The following is a 16,879-nucleotide window of genomic DNA, read 5'->3' on the forward strand; positions in this document are numbered from 1 at the left end:
GACCAGAAAGGCATAGATATTCTTTCTTAGTGGTGTTATGCAGAGGTATGATGTCCAGAATGCTGCTGTCATGACGCCACCACGAGAAAGATCAGTCTCAGAATTAAATCCATTGGTCCATGATGACCACATTGAGACAATAAATTAATTAAAGCTGGAGCCTTACTTCTTGACTTGTATGTAAATAGTATGTCACCTTATTGCTTATATTCTCCCACTGAAGCCATAGTAACTGACATGACAGAGTTTGATCACTTAATTTTCACAGTAATCCTATGAGCTAAGTTACTATTATTATGTCCATGGAACAGACAATAAAAATAAAACTTAGAGAATTAAAATAAGTGACCTAAAGTCACACATATGCTTAATGGCAAATTCTGCAGTGTCTGACTCCAAAACCCATGCTCTTAACACCCTATCCATTCAAGGCCATCTTCCTGTGGCTGTGAGGGGTGAAAAGAAAATCCCAATAGATATGAGTGTTCCATTGTCTAGTGACATGCTTTTAAGGTGTGATCAGTGGTGGTGGCAGCAGTAGTGTTGGCAGCAGCTAAAGCAGCTTCTCGCCCTCTGAATTGCAGTTATGATTGTTTGACCTTGAAATCAATAGTCCAGGGGCAGCCTCCAAACTGTACTCCTCTAGACTTTCCAAAAATTTAATTCCTTATATTAAATCACTTCCTGCTTGAAGCCCCTAAAATTACCATTTCCTGAACTGATAAATCTTGAACTCAACAAATAAATAAATAAATAAGTAAATTCCACCTTCATTGGCTTCTATTCATCTGAAGTCCCCAGAAAAATAGTTTTATAACCCATATTAACGCAGTTTTGTCTTTAAGACATCCTCAGTCAGACGACCTATGCATCTTCTTTCTTACGTCAATGCAAACTGTTTATTAAACTGCCCAGAGGATGCCCTGGGTATACACTATGATACAAGTTCTTTTCTCCACTTTCTCTCAGTGACTCAGAACTTGAACTGTAGACTGGTGACTAACATTCTTCATGGAACATCTCATCTATATTCTTAGGTGATTTTTTTTTTTTTTTGCAAACTTTTACAAAGAGCATAATGCATTTTCCTCAGGTTTAGAGCTATTCTCTATTTTTAAAAAAATGAAATGTTCTGAAAGGGGAAGCAACATTATATTCATTCTCTAAAATATGTGCAAATATGTATTTGCAAAAAGAAGAGGTATTCTAAACTTGTGAAGGCATAATATATCTCTTAATATGTTTAAATATTCTATCAGAAAGTGCAATCTTACATTAAAAAGCCTGGAACTTATCAACAAAAAGATCTGAGTTAGAAAGAGTAAGTAAAAGATTTTGCATAGATTAGTAGTAATTACTCCTGAGATAAGTAGAAGCAGTAAGCCACCAGTTGAACTTCCCTTTGGAACTTTTCAGCATTTTGGTGACTAATTATCTCCTACTCTATCATCACCCTCCACTACAAAATATTCTGGGCATTCCAACAAAGAGAACAGCTCAGGTAGGTAAACCCCTCTAATAGTCCACATTCCTGCAGATTAAAAAACAACTGAATAAAACACTAGATACACATTTAAGTAACTTAATATATTATCAATTACAACGTTGGCACTGGTCTGCTTATCTAAGTATTACCACTAAAACACTGCTTAAAAATTTTTAAATGGTTATTTACTATTTAGTGAAATGGAAAACAGCAACTAATTAACCCACTGAAAACTAAAACCAATATAACGGAAGACTTATGATGACCATCTTACCATTCTTTAGATCAAACAGAGATTTCTGGTATTTTCATACTGCAATAAAGTATATTGTCCTTCCATTTAGGTATTTTTAAATATTGTATAAGTATGTGCAATAATGAAAGGAATGATTTACAGGTTGGCAATACAAAGCACAGTGAAGGGTGACAAGAAAAATTCACTTCTTTTTACAGGTCTAGGCTTAGGACCCATTCCTTTTTTCTCCATTTCTCTGCCTCTTATTGTCCTGATTCCTAGATTATAGGATTTGCAGTAGAAAGGAGAAAGAGTGAAAAAGTAGGTAGATGAGGGAAGAAGTGGCAGCAATTGACAAGAATAACCAAAGTACAGGTTTATGGAGTTGATTGACTTGACGACTGAAAATTTTATGCCGGTGACTCAGAACAAAACTTTTCTTTATAAACAATTTTGACTGTAGTGCACATGATTTAAAAGTTATTGTTTGGATTACTTCAAAATAGATCTTGAAAACAAACCTCAATTGGCTCTTCACCACCTTTTACTTGATTTTCACCCATTTCTCCATTCTCATAGTTGCTGCTCTTCTCAACCCATAACTCAGATTTCTCTACAGTTAGTCGAAGCTGGTCTAGATCTGCCTTGATTTGCTTGTAGTTATCTACATCTTGATTGGACACCAACAACTGCACCTGAAAACAGAAGAATTTCAATCCTTAACTTACTTTCCGAACTTGCTGTATTACTATTTCATTTATGTCTAAAATCCCAAGTATTTTAACATACCTGTCTCTTAGTTGCAGTTTAATATTTCTAGAATGTTTATTAATATTTTAGATGTAAATTGACCATGAAAATTTACCTGGAAGTACTGTGAACTCCACACAATATATTCATATGCCATGAAGAACTATTTTTTTAAAAAAAGTAAGCCTTAGCAAAGCTTTTCAAAGCGCTAAAGAGTAATTTAAAATAAAAGATACCCTAACTCTAATATCACTGCTAAAGTTAATTTTTTCTGAGACTCTATCTGTTTGAAAAGAGGGAGAAACATAAAAATAAGTGGAAGAAAATTGTTGATAGTTTCAATCTAAACCATGATATAAACTTTTATTTTAATTTCTATATATGACATATACAAATATATGCATAATTATATGTATTTATATAATAGCCCTCTTAATTATTTCATATTTTTAACATATTCTTGGAAAACTTCCTAATGGAGACCAATGCCCTATTAAATAAAATAAATTTTAGTGCAATACATGTAAGCACTTAGGTATTCTTCATTAACAGCCTCAAGAACGACGTCTTATTCAAAGAAGACAAAGAAAAAGATTAGATCCTTAACAGTTCCTTTCTTTCGGATTTATACATTTTTCAATCACAAAACATTGATTTCAGCATTACTGCTTGTCCTACCCAAATTTACCAGTAAGATTTGGGATCAAAATAAGAGCAGCGGCAACAAAATTCCTAATATGGGTATTATCCCCTAGTGCCTTCCTAAATCTTACTGCCTGTCATTTACATTAAAGATACTAACTGAAAATCACTTGTGGGGAACTCTCTCTAAAGCAGATCATGTCTTGGCATAAGACAAGGCCATATCTGTCTTTAAAAATAGAAAGTGTCCCCAGGAAGAGCCGCACAGTCTCATTAACTCTGCAACCATGAAGTCAGGTTGCATGATATAAACAACATTTTCAGAGTTTCTGCTATGGAACCATCGAGGGCTACCAATCTTACCTGTTTAAATGCCTGTAAAACTTCTGCTCTCTGGCTGAAATGCTTGAACAGTAGCTGCAGGGCTCCTGACAGCAAAGGAGGGTAGTCATGCATGATCAGATGAATGAGGACTCGTAAAAACGTCCTGCCTCCTTCATCATCAAGTTGAACTGGATTTTTTTCCCTTCTGTAAAACCAAAAATAATCCTAAAATAACTTGTATTTACATAAAATCTACTCATAAATGGGTGAAATTGTGTATATGTTCTTAAAGCTGTATCACTTTTTTCCCAAATTGGAAAGTAAAAAGGAAGAAATTTTTTACTCTTTTCTTTCCTCACCTAACTGATAAGGAAACAAAGCACAAAGAAAAGCTTGTGTTTGTCCATAAAATCAGAGTCACCCAACTGTCCCTGTCTGTCCAAGACCAAGGGGGTTCCCAGGATGAGGAACGTTTAGTGCTTGCTCTGGGAAAGTACCAGGCAAACCAGAATGAGTTGGTCTGCTCACCTAGGCATAGATAAAAACAAGAATCCAAATAAATCCGAAAGTGATTATTGAGGAGATATACTAGGTTGGATGTACACCAACGAGTGACTTTCTCCAGAGCCCTAGAGAACTCTCCAGGACAGGTGGTGAGGCGCTGGGGAAGGAGAGTGTGTGCGCACACACACACACACAACCATCACCAGAGCAGTCTTGTGTGTTTGGTACAGTCAAACTCTGAGCGAGATTCCACTGGACAAAAGGTCCATTTATCTTAAGGTGACAATCACACACTGGTTTATTCTCTCTTCTCAGGAATAATGAAATACTTGAATAGGAAAACACAACAGCAACAACAACACTACTGGCAAAACAATACAAAAACAAAGCTAAACCAAATGTTCGCTAGAGACAAAAATCCCTTCATTTTTTCTTGATTCTTCATTCTTGTTTGTCTCGTCAACCAAAGAAAATGCAACAAAAGGCTTAGTATAGAAGTTTGTTTAGGTTCTCATGACAAATGTGTAATAAAAATGAACCCTAGAAAATCAATAATTTGCAGCTTAGACATTTTATTTATTTATTTATTTTTACTTTTCATTTGACTGCTATTAGTTTCATTTCTGAAAAAGAAAGAAACTTAAAAACAATAACTGGCAGAGCTCCTGATACCAGAAAAGGGTAGTCATGCCAGAGGCATTTCGTTTTCTTTAACTATAGATATTTCCAATTGGCAGAAAATAGATTTATTTCTCACATATAAAGTTGAAGATAATGTTGAAAGAAGTTACTTTCTTGCCTCAAATTTCTCAGATTCAGGGAGGCAATGTTTTGTAAGATGCAGCGATATTCACATCAGGGCAGTTAAAAGGCAGTCGTGGGCTGTCATTATTTGAGGAAAGAAAAGCAAAGAATTCGGGGAAAAGTTCAATACACTGATGTCATCTCTCTTGTCCTTTTTTTACCTCACCTAAAGAAAAGCTATGCTTTCTCTTCTACAGTAAATGATCAGCTTCTCTTATGTTGGCAACAATAAAGGATCTAAAATTAAATAGATATAGGGAAGTGAACAATAACAAAGTATCAATAAAATTCTAAGTAAAATCTTATTCACAAGATAAAGATACACAAATGTTACTATACCTTCCAGCAAACATAGTTTCTGCCTGAGCTGCAATTTCATCTATATCAGGAACAATAGCTGCAAAGATAAATGGTAAAATCCATTCTTTACCTCATCATAATCGGGAGTCATGATATTTATATTAATATTAGCATGCCACCATGCCAATTTCTCTATGGCACCAAAAGTCAATTAACAGTTTAAAGAGTCACAATATGGTTCCACTTAGATATCAATATATTAAATTGACATTTACATTTTTAAATATATATTGCTATAGTCAAAGATATACTTAAAAGATCAGAAATCACCATTTACAACATTGCCTCATCTATATAAGCATGTATATAAATGCATCAACTACAAACACACACACATATACATACATACTACATACAATTTAAATGGGTGAGGCCGTGGAAGGATAATGTTTTTAAAAGAATCAAAACATACCTATAATGCACCCTGTTACTATATGGCACTTCCAAACATGGTCTTTCTACCTAAGCTTACTTCTAAAATTCCACCCCTTCTTCCTGTGGACAGGGTACTTAATTGTTTTTTTATGTGAACCAGTCGTTATTCTTCACCCATCCCCACCACTAACATTTTGAAGATACCTTTAAAATAACATGTTTAAATAATAAGTACACAAATTTCTCATCTCCAAAGCATAGAAAGAAAACAGAGCAAGATATAAAAACAGAAAAAAAATTCTCCCAGAAAGCTCTCTCTTAGGAATACAACAAATGAAAGAGATCAGGTAAAATCAGAGAGAACTGGTTTTCTGGGGGTGCCCCTAGACTTTCCCTCTCGTCCTTTACTGACACTTAGAGCTCCTGTTTCCAGAAGTCTGGCTTCTGAGAGCCAATAATTTTTACGCTACTGTCAGTGCAACTGCCAACAAGACTTTCTGGTTCTGCTGCATCATTCCCGAAAATAGCCCTTTGGGGTTCTACACTTCTGGGAAGCATGAAAACAACACTGTTGCAAATGTACCAGAAGTGACTTCTCGCTTAGGCAAGCTGAACTCTGTAGAAGCATGCCATCTTTCGGATGGTGCCGAGTCAGACAAAGGGACATCTGGTGCAGCATCCATTCTAACTACACACTTACAAACGAAGACATTGTCCCTGTCGAAGTGACTGATGGACAAAGAAGAGAGTTCCTGACGTTGTCACAGTGGTTGCAGTTGGAAGAAAGTTCTATATCTGTGTACAAATCCTATCCCTGGAAGAAGAATTCTAACTGGCTAAATCTTTAATACGACATAGTTTCCAGCCTGCCATGACTGGCCTGATCTATCCAGAAAAATGGTAATTTTATATTTCTTAGATTTCATTAGGCACTTTCTATAAATCTTTACAATTATTTTCCTCTCTTTCATTGTTATGCTCCTTCACTCAAAGATAGAGTAGCTTCACTCTTATTCTTTTTAAGTGTGAAAATTGAAATATAGTTCCAGTTTATAACCCTGCAAAGCAAAAACACACACACACAAAAGAAAATGAACAACCACATTCAGAACTTTGGGGAATGCCATGTCTTTATTCCTGGGTTGGGCAATGCCTTCCTACAAAATAGCTTCCCTCTCAGCGGCTGCATATCCCACTGCTCTTTGACCCAGGCAGAAAAATTTTCCTTGGATTTTCACCAAAACGGCAGAACGCCTAAAAGATTCAGACTCTGGAGCTGGAGAGACCTCAGGGGGAATCCCCGCTCCACTACTTTCATGACCTTTAGCAACTTAAACCCCCCTGACCTTGGTTTTCTGATCTAAAAAATGGCACAGTAAACAGTACCTCTACCTCATGGAGTTGTGAAGAGTACAGAAGAAACTCTATTCAAAGGCCGTAGAACCAAGTAACAGCAAATATCTTCCCTGCCATTCTAGGCAAGTTATTTAATGCTCTGTCTCCGTTCCTTCATGTCATTTGTGGAGATTATTTCTACATTTTTGTCTCATAGAAACACCACTGTGTTTTAAATACAAAAGGTACTTTCAAGTTCTCAGGAAAATAAAATACAAAGAGTAAATATTGTCACAAAGGAGATACCTGATGGTAGTAACGTATCTGGAGAGCCATTGGCAGACGTTTCAGCATTTTCATTGTTCTCTCCGAATTCCTTCTTATATATCGACAACATATATGAGATCCTATAATCTAGTCTGACACTCAGGATAAACTACAAGAAACGTTAGAAACAACATAATTTTCTCTTAATAGCATAGTGTTTAAAAATACAATTCATTACCCGACACTAACAACAACAGAACTATCAACATTTCACATGAACTAGTTAGAACGGTTACTGGTCAACTCAACAGTCTAGTTTCATACGTGTTCATCGGTTAAAGACTAAGAAAAGTGATACATTTCCATTAGTGAATGTCAGTAAAATCCAAAAATAGTTTTCGGAAAGAAGAAAACTTGAGTCCCCATGATTCCTCTCTGGAATATTCCAAATAGAGGTATCCTATGGGTCTGGATGAAGAGGTAATAATGACATCATTTCATTGAGCACTTTGCAGAGTCTCCATTGGCTCTGGGAGGAGAATGCTGCAGCTGCGACCCTCATTCATGCACAGAAAGGCTGAGATTTCAGCTGCAATAGTGTGGATTCTGGCTAGACCACAATTAGTCCTGGATCTAGGCTACACAAGAGCAGCTGGAGTAATAACATCCAACTATATCATGGATTTGCCTCATTGATCCTTGTTTTCCTTGGGTTTGTGCTGTCCTTGTTCTCCGTAATTGATGCATTGACAGAGACTAAGTGCCAAGAAGGTTCCTGTCTGTGCTAGGCACTATGAAGAATGCAAGCACTTGAAGCCACTGCCCTCAAGAAGCCAATGATCCAGTTGGGAAAACAAAATGTAGCATTGTTAATGTAATTAGAAAATTATTGAGGGCTCAATTACGTGGTAGAGAATTCAGTGGAGATCAAAGAAGGAAAAAGTATGTGCTACAGATTTCTGAGTTGAGAAGGGAAACAACAGAGAATTGGTTTTACACAAGGCTGCCCTCCGTCTCAGTTTGCCTAAGATAAGCCTGGTTTAACCTTTTGTCCCAGCATAATTATCATCAGCGTTCCTTACACTCTCAAAAGAGTCTCATGTGGACAGTAAACAATAACAGTCGCACAAGTTTTAGAAAACCTGGTATGCCATGGTGCAATCTAACCTTCTCTCTCACTATGCCACTCTTGTATCACACCCCCCCTCCCCCCCCTCCCTCCCTCTCCCTCCCTCTCCCTCCCTCCCTTCCTCCTTCTGTTCCCTTTCTCTCATTCTCTCTCTCACGTCTCTGTTCCAACAGTACTGGATGGAACGTCTACAGTTTCTCTTGCCTCTTCACATTTGTCCAGTGTCCACTTGACCTTGAATATTCACCTCCTCCACCCCACAATAACCAGCTTTTGAGATATCCTCCAAGGTCCAGCTTAAATCCCCTTTTTAATGACGCTTTCCCTGGGTCCTCAGTCCAAACTAACTCTTCTCTTTTTTGCTCACCCAGCACACCATTTACCCCTACAGGTCAAAAGTTGAATCACTCGCTCTGTCTCTCTGTCTCTCTCTCCTCTGCTAGACCCCCATGCTCCTTATGGGCAGCACACATGCTCCATGTCAGCTATGTTCACTTAAGTTAAAGAAACATTTGTTATGCCAGGTACTGAGGTAGGGCCAAGGGTCCAAAAAAGGTGCCAAGGATATAAGACCTGCCTTTGAAGAGCATAGAAAGTAGAGGGAAAACGACACCAAAGAGGCTCTTTTATTAACATATGGTGAGTGCCGCAACACGTACTGGTTGACCTGATTCTAGTTAATAAGGGGATTTTTAAGCAGCAGACAGATCATGAGAAAAGGGGACTGAGAAAGGGCCGTTGGATTTGGGAGCTTTGAGCAGAAGGCTGGGAGCAGAGGATAGACGGCAGGTGCTTAAATATAATGGTTTTTTAAACCTACGTAAAGAAAAAATTAATAAAACAAATTAATGACACACTTGTTAATTTTTAGTTAGAGATTAGCTCTCACAGAAGTGTATTTTATAAACATAACCAAAATTAAAACTTTCGTCCTCCAAAATATTTAATTGTGAAAAATAAATGGAAGGTAGAAGGAAAGGGGGAAAGAGAAGGACAAAAACAGAGGCAGAGAAAGAGAGCTGAGAGAGATCCAAAGACGGATAGAAGGGGATAATGAAAGAGAGAAATAAAGAGACTGAAAACAGCGAGAGATACGAAATGATGGGAAAAGGGAGGAAGACCCTGAGAGGAGGAATTGCTGGCAGGAAGCAGGAGACTTGTACAAGGAAAGTGGCTACCAAGAAATTCTTGAAGAGATCTTCTAAGAAAGAAACACATTCAACAGCAGCACCCAGGAACACAGACACAGTGAGTCAGACCCACACGCAGAGACATGAAAATCAGAGCGAAAATAGAGGTTCAACAAGAAACATAAAGAGGCCAAAAGAGGCAGCGAAAATGAGTCAGCCCTAAACTGCCCCACCATAGTAACTCCATCTCCTCGTGTTTTCAGCTGTGAGAGGTTGTTTTTTAAATGCTGCTTTTCTGTAACTGTGGGCTTAAATGGGGTCACGTATTTTAGAGGGTGTCCCATGGGGAGGAGGATGTTAAGCTGCGGGCTCATTAAATCCACAGGTCAGGTGATCACAAGTTTTCTCAGTTTAAGAATAGGAAAACGAAGTGATTTTTTCAGGGTCATGAACGCAGTATTGGGAGGCCTGCCAATATTTCTCAGGATTCAGCCTTTGGAATTCCTGGAGGAACTGTGAAACCTTTTTCTGATTATAAATCTAATTACTTTAAAATAAAAAGGTACAGACCCTTCCAGGACTACTAACACACTTCGGGTAGCTCAGTCTACATTAAGTTATGAGGAAAGACTTAGTAAACTGTATCTAGAATCTTAATAGATCCTTGAAAATGCCAAGCTCCATTCTCCAAATCTGGAATAATGCTATAATTAAAGTATCATAAAACTACTTTCCAAACTTAAAAAAAAAATGTTAAGAATTCATAGCTACAGTAATGAGAAATTTAGTCACTAAATCATTGGGCATGAAATAATAACTCTTCTTTAAATTCATAGAGCTAGGTATTAGACTAGGTTAATTTTAAAACATATATATAGTATCGCTAGCCCCTTGGAAACAAAAACACAAAGAGAGATAGTCACTAATATAAAATACCAAAACCAATTATTATCATTTCTGTTAATAGTAAATAAAATTTTATTTGACTTTCTTGCTACAATGGTAAACATAGATACATGGAATCATACATCCAATTCAATTAAAAATAGGAAAAGAATGATTGGAATTCAATCATTAACTTTGCCTGCTCTGAAATCCTTCTTAAATGAAGGTAAAATTAATCAGGGTCAATACTAAACAAGAAAATACGTAAGAAGGAGGTTTTGTCAGCCTCAAAGCACTCTACAATTGTTAGATATCATAATTAATACATTTAATGGGAATGAACAAATGTAATAAATATGTTAAATAGTGTCAGTGTGATGAGATTTCTTACCAGGCTTGTCATTAGCTTAAAAGAAGTAAAATTAGATCAAGAGCATTCCAGAACAGCTACACAGTGATTAGGAACAAAAAGTGCAAGAAGTTAAACCAATAAGCACAATTAGATATTTGTCACTTCACTTCCATTATGCAACATACCTGCAAAATCTCAATAATCTTGAGTTTGGTGTCCATCACAGTCACGTCCTCGTGCTCTGTGGGGCTCCCTTGCTTGCTGGGGTGGATGCTGGGCTGAACATCAGGCACACTCATGGGGAAGATAGAACCTCTACTGAGCACCATCTGGGTCATCATCTCCCCCACTCCATGGATGGTTCTCATGACATTGTTTCCTGGCATGAGAAAAGTCCCTCAGTCAACACACACAACACCTGAAGAAACAGCTATACTATCCAGTTGGTCACAACCAGACTGAAAACATGATAGGAAAAGTATTAAAGATAGGAAAAAATAGTATCAGCACGGCTCTGGCTCTTTCCTTGCAGGTAAAGTTAAGATACTGCAGACATATTTCAAAATGGCAGATTTTAAAAACAAAAGTTTACTTTTCTCAGAAAATGCTTTCAAATGACATGCCAAGGGTGAGTTGTTAACTCTAATGACATCCAAATCAGGTCCTTATAGAACACAGTAAGTCCTAGCAATTATCACACCAGTAGGCTCTAACTTCTATAATAATGCAAAATAAAGGTTACTAATCTCTACAATAAAGTGAACTGCGAGGATACAGAGATTACATAAAAACATTTAAATGGTGACTAATGTCCTAATCTTACCCTCAAACCAAGGATTTTTTAGCTTTGCTTTTATAACGCTTATGAAAAGAGTTTGTGAGAAGGATTGCTACAACTTGATTTTAAGAAAAAGAAAGTCTTTTGTGGAGAAAAACCACATAACAACCAACACACTTCCCATTCCTTCATCCAGTTTGAATAGAAAACCATTATTCAAAATCCACAGAAAGCAATTAAGTTTGAGGTAATTACGCAAAGAAATTAGGGACAAACATGATCATTTTCAATGAGGCATCCTCCTCTTCTATGTCTTCTCTTGAGTTTGGCTTCTCATCATCTGTCCTCTAACAAAATTGCCGATGTACTCATTCCCTACACTGACCACGAGTTGCTGTACCAGTGGATCCTCCTGACACTGCCACAATTTACATTCTCCAGCCTGACTGTTATTTCTCACTTCTAAATTCCTACAACAAGCAAAAGATTCAAAAGAACAATTGTCTACTTTCCTTTCAGAACAGTGGTCTCTGCTTCGTGGGTGTTCATGGAGCTTTGCCTCAAACAAAGGCCTAGGAATCTGGCAAAGAATTTTCCTTTCCCAAAGTGTCTCAGGGTGTAAACCAAGAGAAAGGGAAATAGAAATAAGATGGGATGAGACAAAACTCTCAGTTCTAAGTGAAGAATATAAACTGTGGGAATACCTACAGGATTGAAAGACAAACAAAGAAAAGGAAAATATTTAAAAGATGACTCAAGAGCATCTTCATGGTCCTGTGCACAGACCACAACTACCACCAAGCCATTGGTAACCACTACTATATGTACATTGCGAAAGGTAAAATGCCTTTTAAAATTCATTATCTCATCCCTACGTGAAATTAGCATACATAAAAGAGGGTAGTACTCAAATAGTACATTCTTGAGTAGGCAGAGGAGAAAACATTTTTTCTAGAGTGGCGTCTTCCAGGCAGAAATTAATTTGGGTTTTCATCCTGAGAGTCTAGGACCTTTTATTACACTGCTGCTTGCATAATCCCAAAAAAAGGGGATAAGAAAAAAATATATACAAAAAGTAATTTCCAAGCCTGGACAAAGTCGAGACAAAGGATTTGAGAGCACCTCATTTTCTATCAGAATAACCTCGAGGCAGAATGCTTCATTGTCTGTAGTTCTCAAACAACCATAGCAGTTGAGTATTTCCAAATCCTTGCACTGTTTGCTACATGGACATCTGGTTGTTGGCAATAGTTTTGGGTCATCAGTGTTCAACCAGTATATTTATCGGAGTCTTGATTCGAGTATGTATATGTGTTAGCCTCCAGGAGATGCTTTCTCACCACTAACACAGAACAGGCTCCTTTGTTATTCTTACTCTTGATTCACACAGAAATCCTTGGCACCCACAGTGTCTGCGTCTTATTTAGATTTGCATGGAAAATAATCATTTAATCCAAATGATTATTACACAGAAAGTTAGCCCAGACAATTCTTTTCCCCAAATATAGGTCCTGTCACCAAGAAACTAAAATGGAGAGGCCAGAACCATAATAATACGTAACACATGTTGTCAATGACATGACAGGGTTCATTTCAGTTGTACCACATCCTTAGATGCCTGTGGTACGTGGTCGCCACAAAACTCCCCTACATCTCCATGTATGGCCAACTCAGAGGTCTCAAATTAAGAGATGCTATATTTTCTGGAATTGCTTGGTCGTGATGAGAAGTGCTTAACTTGTGAATTATTACACCTTGAAATACATAAGTCAAAGGCCACATAAATCACAGATATGCCAGGCTCTCAGTATCCACTTTTCCACAGAAAAATTTCTAATTCTAGACTTTATATAAGTCAGAGGGAATCAGTCCTCAACATTACAAAAGAAGAAATCTTACTATTCCTCTTCTCAACCATAATTAGTTAATACTACTAAAAAGGATTCAGTGAAAAGCCTACTGTATTATAATATAAACCCTCTGGACAAATTAACCCCTAGACATTCAGCTTTTCTATGTCTTTTATGTTAACCCAGCAACCAGAATTTGGATTTATGTATAAAGTATACTGAGACGCTTTAAAAAAAGGGGAGTCATTTTTGTTAAGTAGAAGTGTGAAGGAAGGAATTGCTTAGAAACAAAAGCAAATGGACTGTTCAGGTTCTTTCATTACATGACTGTAGAGATATTTTTACTAATCCTAATTCCCTCAAGAGAAAGTAAGACAGGTATACTAAATGCATTCTCGGAAAGGTGACTGGGAATGGAGTGGGAATACATTGCTTTTTCTCTTTGATGGTTTCCATGAGCCAAGCTTCATAACCTATTCCAGAGAAGTGGAAAGCAGTAAGAAATTTACATAACACTAAATTTGTGCTGACCATAATTTAATTTTTCCCTATTCAAAAGTCATTTCAAACATGGGTTCAACAATTAACGGTTATATGGATTTATAGAAGGTGTGAGAGATTTAATAGACTCTTACTTGACTGAAATTTATTTTACGTCCATTAGTGTTTTCTTTTCTTTAAAGTCATCTTTATCTGTTATCTCTATGAGAAATACTTTTCTCCTATGAATACATAAGAATAAAGACAATAATTTGAATTTTCCAGTTGTTTAGATTTCAGATAAATAGACATTTCTAAAACCTTCTGAGCACTTATAAGACATGAGAGACGTACTTGATTAGAAAAGTACTGTGAATAATTGTTCACAGCAATTCACGTGTTCTGTGACTACTAAAGGCAGCTCAACGTTATATAGTAATACAGGCCAAAAGATGGATAATCCAAAAACCATCCTTGTTTCCCTGAAACATATTTTTATAGTTGGATTTGAATAAATGCATCTGCTGTTATAATAATTCATTTAAAACAGAAAAGACATGACTCAGGAAGTCTTCCTATTTCCCATCCCTGCTCCTTATAAACCTCTGCTTGCTGGAAAATGCCTACACTCTCCAGAACTAGAGCAGTTTTCTATTTCAGACATTCTCTGGAGCAGCGCTTCCTCCCAGCGTTTGAAGGTCTGGGTTATAGAAGGACTTTTCTGTATGCAAAGAAAACAAAAACATTAACATACGATCCAAGCCTCAGTGAAGCTAATGATATAAGCAGAGTGACGGCTAACAGTTACCAACCTGGATTAAATGGAAGATCAAGATTTAACACCCTATGAAGACAAGAGATGACCAGCTCTCCCACTTCCAAGTTAGATCACAGTATTTTGGATAGCTACATATCCAGTCCACATCAGGCTTTTACTCCATCCATATGCTGGACCTGGAGGGAACTTTCTATTCCTCTGCCTGGAGATCTCTTACCCAGAGGGTCACTTGGCTTGCTGCCTCACTCCTTTCTAATTACTGGTGCTATGTCACCTCCTCGGACCTTTTCTGGCCACCCTCTCTAAAGAAGGACTGCCATCACTCTGGATCTATGCTCCTGCTTTACATTTCGGGCATGGCATTAGCACCATCTCACATCATATTTATATTTGTTTATGTGTTTATTGTATGCCCCCTCATAACAAACAAACAAGCAAAAGAACATGAGCTCCATGAAGACAGTGATTCTGCCTGGTGTACTGCTCTATCTCCAACAGCTGGAATAGTGCCTGACACACAGTAGCCATTCAATAAATGTTAGATTAATGCATGAAGAAAAGAAAAAAAGATTGAATGAACAAATGAATTATTAAATATAAGAATAACTTTTTTATAAGGCTCATATAAAAAAGTGGGTATCATTACATTACAGGTACATACTCCACCTTTTAGCAAGATGAGATTTTGCTTGTTTTCCTTTAAACTTTTCTAATTTTCTACTTTTTTTCAAAAAGCATATACAATTTCACATTACTTAAAAACAAGAAAAGAAAAATTAATAAAATAAATACCAATGAGATAAAGGGAAATCATAGAATCTGCCTTTATCAAGGGCATATCACATCCCATGTAGTCTGCAAGGCCACATATACCCTTCATGGCAGGGGAGGGAGCTGGGGGACCCATCACACTGGACACAGCCAGAAAGCGGCAGATCTCAGATTCAGGTCAACTGATGTCAACGTGCATCTTTTTCCCCACACCGTGTTGCTTCACTAATAGACCATCACCTTACAGTTTCCAAAGATTTTAAACTAGAACACAGACAACCTAGCAAATGCAGAAAGAAAATATTCTAACTAAAAATGTGTACTGCAAACATGGAATTACTTATTAATCACATAAGGAATTTCTCACCTTATTCTCAAGTGATCTTATCCAACCATTTCTTATTATATAATAGGCCACACACTACTTACGGCACTTTGTTTACATCATACAACTTAATTCTAAGAGCAGCCCTTGTTCAGAAAGTATTTATTAAGTACCTAATGGTCATCTGGCTCTCTATTAGAGACCTCAAAGGTGGCAGGATACAAAAGAAGTAGAAGAATTTACAATATGGCTGGGAAAACATAAAACATGTCCCCCCAAAATTTAAGAACAAATACAAAGCAGAAGAGATGATAATAGTACAGCATGGGCAGTATATAAAACTGCTTAGGAAATTTTTTTTAATTGGGAAAGTTATCTTAGGGTGAGGAGAATGAAGGGCAGCTTCACCAAAGAGATTCAACTTTGAACTAGACTTTGAATGGAATGAAGGATTTATATTAGAGTAATGTGATCTTTTTCAAGTCACTTCACCATCCAATGTTCAGAATCTTAATCCTAATAAAATACATCCCAATTTCTTGTGAGAATAAAATTACATAATATGTGCAAAAAGGTCATGAAGAATAAAAAGTACCATAAAATGATAAGGTATTAATTCAAAATGAAAAGTGGAGAACATGTGGCTGCTTTCACTACACCTCTGAAAAACAACTCTTCTCCATTTCATCATGTTCTATTATAGTGGTTACCACCTTACTAATGAATGTGTGGTTCCATCACATAATCATAGCTTATAATCTCTTACACTGTGGCATGATTGACACACAACACCGCCTCTAAAAGGAGAAGTCCTTTAGAAGAGTGGTTTATAAAGAATACTTAATGGACAAATAAACACTCACTGAATACAGTGTGTTGATAATCCATTTTCAGATTCCAAGTTTCTAAGAGCTTAGAAATAGAACAAAGCAAAATCTATTAAAAACATATTACTAAAATATAGTAATGTTATTATCCATCTTTTTTGAATATCAAGTAGACTGCTTAGAAGAAAATTATTTCCCATCCCACACCCTAAAGAAGTGCTGTTCAAAGGACGAACTGAAAAAGCAATTCATACAAAACAGCGGTTGAGTTCTACATCTTATTTTGGATTTCATCACTGTCAAATCCTGACAGTCATTTCAATATTCCAAACCTCAAGATTTTAATTTGCAAAACTGATCTTTAATTCTTAACAGTTAATAGTCCAAGCAATAAATGAATTTCCATACTATTTCTATAATTGAGATGTAATTTAAATACAGTGAAATGCACAGATCTTACATGAAAGATTTCAGTAGTTTTGACAAGGAAGG

General features: G+C 36.7%; 1 protein-coding gene across 2 annotated transcripts in view; it reads right to left on the minus strand.

Moving 5' to 3' along the window:
* Nucleotides 1–16,879, minus strand: part of ITPR2 (inositol 1,4,5-trisphosphate receptor type 2) — a 466,150-nt gene that overhangs the window by 283,429 nt on the left and 165,842 nt on the right. For both annotated transcript variants that reach the window (XM_023644092.2, XM_023644091.2), the window contains exons 22-26: nucleotides 10,764–10,957; nucleotides 7,122–7,251; nucleotides 5,085–5,142; nucleotides 3,477–3,642; nucleotides 2,243–2,416 (exon numbers count right to left, since the gene is read on the minus strand). In XM_023644092.2, coding sequence (XP_023499860.2) covers nucleotides 2,243–2,416; nucleotides 3,477–3,642; nucleotides 5,085–5,142; nucleotides 7,122–7,251; nucleotides 10,764–10,957 — 722 coding nt within the window. The remainder of the gene's footprint in view (nucleotides 1–2,242; nucleotides 2,417–3,476; nucleotides 3,643–5,084; nucleotides 5,143–7,121; nucleotides 7,252–10,763; nucleotides 10,958–16,879) is intronic.

The sequence above is a fragment of the Equus caballus genome, chromosome 6 (genome assembly GCF_041296265.1).
Source record: "Equus caballus isolate H_3958 breed thoroughbred chromosome 6, TB-T2T, whole genome shotgun sequence".
NCBI lineage: Eukaryota > Metazoa > Chordata > Mammalia > Perissodactyla > Equidae > Equus > Equus caballus.